This window comes from Capsella rubella, unplaced genomic scaffold (assembly GCF_000375325.1).
Source record: "Capsella rubella cultivar Monte Gargano unplaced genomic scaffold, Caprub1_0 scaffold_2, whole genome shotgun sequence".
Classification (NCBI taxonomy): domain Eukaryota; kingdom Viridiplantae; phylum Streptophyta; class Magnoliopsida; order Brassicales; family Brassicaceae; genus Capsella; species Capsella rubella.
This window is the reverse complement of record NW_006238922.1, coordinates 1,545,084-1,552,530: the sequence shown is the minus strand read 5'-3', so window position 1 is coordinate 1,552,530 and position 7,447 is coordinate 1,545,084. Positions and strand designations below refer to the sequence as shown.

Genomic DNA, 7,447 nt, shown 5'->3' with positions numbered 1-7,447 from the left:
GGCAAAATTCAGAAGAGTTCTATAAGCAATTTGACCACAAGAGATGAGCATAAAGGTCAGCAATATAGAGTCTACTCATATTGAATGATTCAAAGCTGCAATTTCTCTGCAAAAACGGTGGTTTCTAGAGTTCATCGAACTAACTCAAAATACCAATATAGACTTTCAGGTTCCCTAGATTGAAACGTGACCTGCTATCTTTAAACTTTTCTTTTTCAAGTGATTTTAGAAACAAATCATTGAACAGTTAGATAAGAACCAATAAGATTTTTCTAGGGAACCTAAAAGGCTGGTCTTACAATACCAAATACATTTCAACGTTGACCCTTGTGTAATTTCCACGAGAAATCCAACATTTGACCTCACATAGCAACATTTTTTCATGTCCTTGTTTAGCTTATTAGGACACGAACCAATGGAAGATAGGCATCTAACACTCTGCATTAATCAAAAAGATGAGAAGATTTAGCCTCACTTGAAGAATCAAACGTCGATTGACCTCAGATTAAAACATTGTGTGTCCTTGCCAGCTCTTTGAGTCCAGAACTTGTCAAAAAGATAAACATCCACACTCAGGTCATTATATGAATAAATCAGATAATGACGATATTAATCAATCAAATCTTGTTCATTGGTTTCCGAAGTTGTTTTTAATCTTACGACAAAGTTTAAACGGTAACAAGTTTTTGAACTGTAGAATGTGTAATATCTAGTTCAAGCATTTTACCGAACACTTAGGGTGCATGATTAAAACGTACAGAGCTTCGCTAATGTCTTTGCTCCCTAATTACCCAAATCGAGACCAATACTAAACATGGAAGTATGACCATTTCCAACTCCCAAAAGCTTGGCTTAAGGGCTTCTCCCCCAAATTTAACATTGTGAGACGACAACACATTGGAACCGGTTGAAGTAAAGCCAGAAGAGTCGATGGGTCAGAAGTCAGAACCAGTGAAATAGGTTTGAAGGACCCATCGAGTCTTCTGGGTAGCCTTCAATCTCTTCAATCTTGAAGTTAAAACCTTTTTATTTGGATATGTATGAAACAATTTCGAAAAATGAATCCTTTAAAGAGAACAATGTAACACACTCCAATTATATAGTTTCCATCACATCAAGATTTCTTAACGCCCAAGGATCACAGATTGTGTTATCTCATTGATGGAGATCAAATCCCTTAACGGTGATTCTTCGTCTCTCGTGTGCATTACAAATGTTGGTTGTTTTGGTGATGGAAGATCAGATGTTGTGGTGAGCAAAGATAGCAACTCAAGTGTGTTGGGTCTATCATTAGGTTGGTGTTGAACACAGAGTAGACCAATCTGAACACATCTCCCAACTTCTACTGGGCGGCATGAATCAGCGACATCTTGGTCCAGAAGATCAATTCCTCCATTTTCAGACCAAGATTCCCACGCCTGTTGTTGTTTACAAAAGAACAAGAATAGTTTTCAAACAGACAGCGAGTGTTTAGTGTGTCAGTGCCTAAAGTCTTTACTTACATATGCAAGAAGGGTTTTTCCGTCTTCCCCAGAGCTGAATCTTGAGATCTTCTCTCCACTGATGATTTCTAGTAGTAGAACTCCGAAGCTGTAGATGTCAGACTTCTCAGAGAACATCCCAGTCCATGCATACTCTGGAGACATATATCCTCTGCACATATATCAAGTCGTTTATGATATGTACCTATGAATCCTAGTTAATCTTGTTTCTGAAGGCAGGTTCTTACAGAGTTCCTACAACCCTGTGAGTGTTGTCCTGATATTGGGTTCCCTGATACATCCGAGCCAATCCAAAATCTGATATTTTCGGGTTCATTTTCTCATCCAGAAGAATGTTGCTAACCTTCAGGTCTCTGTGAATTACCCTGAGACGTGAGTCACGGTGAAGATAGAGAAGTCCACGTGCAATACCTTGAATGATATCAAATCTTTTTGACCAATCAATCTCGTGCTTTTTTCTTGAGTCTAAGCAAAAATACAATGTAAACACTATCAGAGAAACAATTCCAAAGAGAGAAAAAGATGCTAATAGATAATGAAATTGACAAGATGAGAGGACTCACCAAATATAAAAGTATCTAAGCTTTTGTTCAGCATAAACTCATAAATCAATAGCTTCTCTTCTCCTTCAATGCAGCATCCCAAAATCCGGACTAAATTTATGTGTTGGAGTTTTGATATGAGTACTAGTTCATTCATGAACTCCTCTTTGCCCTGTCCAGAGCTGCTAGAAAGCCGTTTTACCGCTATTTCTTTCCCATCTTCCAGTTTTCCCTGAAACAAGTTGCAAATGGCTATTACGAGAAAGTAGAGAAAAGAAATGATCCCAGAGTAGTAAAAATTATCTTACCTTGTAAACTGAACCAAATCCACCTTGTCCGAGTTTGTTAGTTATACTGAAATTATCTGTGGCACTTAGAATGGTATTCATCTCAAAGAAATCTAAACCTGGGACATCTTGTTGTTTTAAATCATTCCTCCATACATCCTTTGCTATATGCTCTGGAATTTGATTCATAATTTGTGTTAGTGCTTCAAGTCTAGTTATGTAGCCAAGTCCAAGTGTGCATATCAAGAAGTTTTTAAGCAAGCCGAAGCAAATGTACCAAAAAGATAATATTTTCATTTAAAGAACAGTTAAGAACAATCACATTTTTTGCAAGCAAATGACTAGATGAACATCAAGAGACTAAACGTAGGATTATAAAATCATCAATGTGGTACCTTTATGTTTGACTCTGCATCTCCATAAAATAAACGCAGCGAAGCCCAAGATCACAAAAAGGGTAAGGCTCACTGTACTAGCAACAATGGTCTTCTTGCGCTTATTTCCATCTGAGAAATGTAAACACAACAAATTAATCTTGAAGTCATGCTCCTATTGAAAGTCAAACAATTAGTCATGTTCCTATCTCACAAAGCAATATCAGAAGATAAAGTTGCAAAATTGAAGGTCTTTGAATGATCTTCTAAGTCATACCTAGCTCAGAACGTGCAAGACGTATGGAAAGAAGTTCTCCTCCAGCAGAAAATTGCACAGCGTCCAATAGATCCTGGTTCCACAATAAGCACCCAATACCTTGTATATAAGCAAAGGCCACGCAAGAACAATTGTGGAGGCAACTTTGGGAACATTCTTCAGGATTTACAGAACTTCCTAATTCGTAAAAGTCTGGAGGCTTTATACTGGCAACAGGATGGAAGACGTTGACATCTTTGCCGGTAGAGTTTCCTTGACAATGTAGTTCGGTACGCCTCACACAACCACTACTCCAGTTTCCTCTTTTCCACTCCTCAATGGATTTAGGAACAAAACCGTTGAAGCATTTACACTCTGAAGGTACTGACATAATACACACCCCAAAAGGTCCACATACACCATAAATATTACATATACTGGGTGGATCCTCGTAGCTTATTACCCAGTGTGTTCCATTATGCGCAAACATCTTCATTGATCCCTCTGCTGTTAAAACAAAACATGAAGGTTTGTTGTTTCTTTCAAAATATGTATAGAATCCTGACCCGTTTACGTCCTGGTGTAGGCTGAATGGACTTGTGTATGACTCATCCATTAGCGGTACCCCGGTGAACCTTGTTTTAGCCCATGGACCAGTTCTATAATAAGGCGTCGACCCTCTCATAATAAACCCCTGTGATGGCACTTGTGGTGTAATCAGACTCACAAAGTCGCCAGGTGATGGATCAGTGTAACTTTTCCAAGAGGTCAACACCCGCTTCTCACCGGTAACGAGGTTATACATTAGGGATGATGAATGTAGCAGAGTATCACTAAGATGGTCAAAGCTTTCCCATAGAGTTCTTCCTGAAACTTTATCAACGACGATAAGATTCCCGGTGTCTAAAAGCTCTACACGCGACCCGTTAGATGTGAAAGTTTCTCCTATGGACCATACAACACCATGCTTTCCATCTAATAAGAGAAGATTCCCACTGCTGCTGATAGTTAGATTCGCCGTGGAGTCTCTAACAGCCTTTTCTCTGTTGGCCACCCACACAACAATCTGAGGGCTGGTTCCTTTCAACCAGATTCCAACATATAGTTCCTTGGTGTTATTAGGACTGAAGAACCCCAATTCATAGACTCCATTAGCAGAGATGAGAGTTTGTCCTATTGACAAAGGACTTGTTGGCGTTATAGCTGCAGAGCTAAAGCTTAAGAGTAAAGTAAACAAGAGAAAAGAAGCAAACCTCGTCATCCCCATATGCACTCTTTTGTCTCCAAAAACAATCTCCTTCAAATTAGTATAAGAAGATAACATGTATGCAAGCTAGAGAAAGTAAGCCATGAAAGCAGACTCAACTCGAGTACTTATTTTAAAATCCTTCTCTAAACAGTATTGACCACAACTCCTCTCTTCCAAGGCTGTACATTAGTATATTCACGATCAACTTACAACTTGATTTAGAATACAGATTCAATAATATGAAATGTTTATATATATATATATACAACTTGACTCCCAAAAAAATATTCAAACTTCGTACTCGATCAAGCATGCAACATTTGACCTCATATTTCGACATTTTGTGTCAATTTCATGTCTCTGATAAAACTTGTTTAGCCCACCAATAAGAGAGTCATAAACACTATGAACCAATCAAAAGATGACAATTTGTACCCTTTACCTTTCATGGTCTGAACCAAAAAACACCAACCACGCACGATTGACCAGAATCAGTGAGAGATACACATCTACACTCTAAAATCAATACAAAGATGCAACTGGGGTTAGATGCAGGACCTCAAATATAGACGAAAGACCAACCAAATAAAAAAAGAAACAACTATACAAAACCTTAACATACAAGTGCAGCATCCTCTGTTTTATTTGATCAGCAAGCTATTCTCTTCCGGGTTACTTTGATCAGCAACCTTACGTTTCGTTTAGGCATTTCACCGAACACTTACAGTGCGTGATCCAAAACGTTCCTTTCAAACACTTGCTAGTCGGAGACTTTAGTTGTGGAGTGAACACTGGTGTGTCACCAGCAAGAGCATAGAGACACATTACAGATATGACACGTTCATAAACATTAGTATTATTTATCTTTCCTCTGTCGAATAAATCACTCCTAATTCTTTGATTAATTAAAGACTTAAAGTTAATTAGTGATTTAGGTGTTTGAAGATTTTGAAAATTAGGGTATCTAAAGATTTTTTTTTTTTTGACATCATTAGGGTATCTAAAGATATATTTGTTGTATTTCAATTTTCATTTCATCTACTTAACCATTAATATTCTCACCAATTTCCATTTTAATATTTATACATATTTTTAAATATAAACTATTTTATAATGAATTTCTCCAATGCACACATGAAGTCATTAACCCTCTCGTTCACACATTATCTTTTTTATTTAAATTTCTTGTTATTGGGTATTAAATTTCTTTCAATTCTACAATTTCCAAATTTGATATTTTTTACCACAGAAATACATATCCAGTCCAATTAAATTATATGATATGTATTTTATTTCTGGAACCAATAGGATTCTATGTAAAGATTTTTTGTTCGTGTGGCGGATAAGCAAAAACAGAATAACATAATCTCTTATCCAACTTATATTGCCACGTGGACAGATGTCGTTGGTGAAGCAGATACTAATCTAATCTGAGCAAAACCACTTGTGCTATTTCAAAGCCACAAGTACTAGACCTTTTGTTTCTTCTACCCTAACATAGCTCCTCCAGACCATAACCGAACCATCATCATCATTCATCATCATCTCTTGGTGACAGAAGAGAAGCGTTGAGGAACAGAGAAAAAAATGGCAGCACAAGCACTTGTGTCTTCTTCACTTACCTCCTCTGTTCAGACAGCTAGACAGATTTTTGGCTCAAAACCAGCTGTGTCTGCCTCACAGAAGAAGAGCTCCTTTGTTGTTAAGGCTGCTTCAACTCCACCTGTCAAGGTATCTTTCACACAGATCTATCTCTTTCTCTGTCTCTCTATATGCATTACATAATCTGATCTTGAATTTTGTGTGGTTTGGTTACTCAGCAAGGAGCAAACAGACCATTGTGGTTTGCATCATCGCAGAGTCTCACTTACTTGGATGGCAGGTAATTCTTAAAAACACTGTTGGATTTGATTGCTTTGAGAACTTACATGATGTTCAAAAGATTTGGAAATGTTGTGATTCTTGCAGCTTACCTGGTGACTATGGATTCGACCCACTTGGTCTCTCAGACCCAGAGGGAACCGGAGGATTCATTGAGCCGAGATGGCTAGCATACGGAGAGATCATCAACGGACGGTTCGCCATGTTGGGTGCAGCTGGAGCTATTGCTCCTGAGATTCTAGGAAAGGCTGGTCTGATTCCCGCAGAGACAGCTCTTCCCTGGTTCCAAACCGGTGTGATTCCACCTGCAGGGACATACAGCTACTGGGCAGACAATTACACACTCTTTGTTCTCGAGATGGCTCTGATGGGATTTGCTGAGCACAGGAGGTTACAGGACTGGTACAACCCAGGATCTATGGGGAAACAGTACTTCTTGGGGTTAGAGAAGGGATTGGCCGGTTCAGGTGACCCCTCATACCCCGGTGGACCTTTCTTCAACCCTCTTGGGTTTGGGAAAGATGAGAAGTCAATGAAAGAGTTGAAACTCAAGGAGGTCAAGAACGGTAGACTGGCTATGCTCGCCATCCTCGGTTACTTCATCCAGGGACTAGTGACTGGAGTCGGGCCTTACCAGAACCTGCTTGATCACTTGGCGGATCCCGTCAACAACAACGTCTTGACCAGCCTCAAGTTCCACTGAGATGATCATCATCCCATGTGTGTTCTATGTCTCTTGTATCCTACAATATTTCTATATTCCGCTACCATTGGCTTCTTCGTATTGTAACACCCTGTGTAAACATATTCGTGTTTTGTAAGAAATGACAATGTCAATGGCTAAAAAGAAAAACTTTTAGGATTATCAGCTGGTATTTGCAAGATTCAAGCAAACCGCTTAGGAAATTTAAAACAATGTTAAAGAGTTATTTACTTGTGATGCTTAAATCTTAAAAGTGGTCTCAGCTCAAGAAACCAAACACAATGTTTCAGTAAGGACATAAGGGCGTTACCATAATGTTTCACTCAAGAAACCAAACACAGCAGAACCCAATATAACAGATAGAGAGAGGCTCACAACACCAGCAACAATGGTTTTCTTGAGCTTATTACACCTGAAATTTATGAGACTTCAAATATTAAGCATTAAGAGTCATAGTCATACAGCTACAGAAAATAACTATTTCAATGGAGTTGAAGATTTGTAAATAACAAAGTAGCTCTTTGGTGTTATTTAAGCTGTACCTCGCGCAGAATGTGCAAGACGAATGAAAAGGTCTCCTCTGCAGGAAACTGCACTGCGTCCATAAGTCCATTAGGTACTGGTTCCACAGTAAGCAGCCTATTACATTAATA

General features: G+C 38.6%; 2 protein-coding genes across 3 annotated transcripts; one reads left to right on the top strand and one right to left on the bottom strand.

The window, feature by feature from the left end:
* Nucleotides 1–1,002: 1,002 nt before the first annotated feature.
* On the bottom strand, nucleotides 1,003–4,988 carry LOC17895750 (G-type lectin S-receptor-like serine/threonine-protein kinase At1g61500). 2 transcript variants are annotated; one of them, XM_023787280.1, is made up of 10 exons: nucleotides 4,823–4,988; nucleotides 4,653–4,726; nucleotides 2,983–4,235; nucleotides 2,727–2,837; nucleotides 2,451–2,504; nucleotides 2,353–2,360; nucleotides 2,066–2,276; nucleotides 1,730–1,967; nucleotides 1,503–1,653; nucleotides 1,003–1,418 (listed from the first exon to the last, which is right to left on the bottom strand). In XM_023787280.1, exons 1-10 carry the CDS (start codon nucleotides 4,841–4,843, stop codon nucleotides 1,125–1,127), a joined length of 2,415 nt encoding a protein of 804 aa, XP_023643048.1. In that variant the 5' UTR covers nucleotides 4,844–4,988; the 3' UTR covers nucleotides 1,003–1,124. The 2 variants fall into 2 exon arrangements, with proteins under 2 accessions (XP_023643048.1, XP_023643047.1); XM_023787279.1 differs by having other exon boundaries at nucleotides 2,353–2,504.
* A 701-nt stretch (nucleotides 4,989–5,689) lies between these two features.
* Nucleotides 5,690–6,959, top strand: LOC17896140 (photosystem I chlorophyll a/b-binding protein 3-1, chloroplastic). Its single transcript, XM_006302612.2, has 3 exons — nucleotides 5,690–5,941; nucleotides 6,031–6,092; nucleotides 6,179–6,959. The coding sequence occupies exons 1-3, from the start codon at nucleotides 5,798–5,800 to the stop codon at nucleotides 6,792–6,794; spliced, it is 822 nt and encodes a 273-aa protein (XP_006302674.1). The 5' UTR covers nucleotides 5,690–5,797; the 3' UTR covers nucleotides 6,795–6,959.
* Nucleotides 6,960–7,447: the final 488 nt, after the last annotated feature.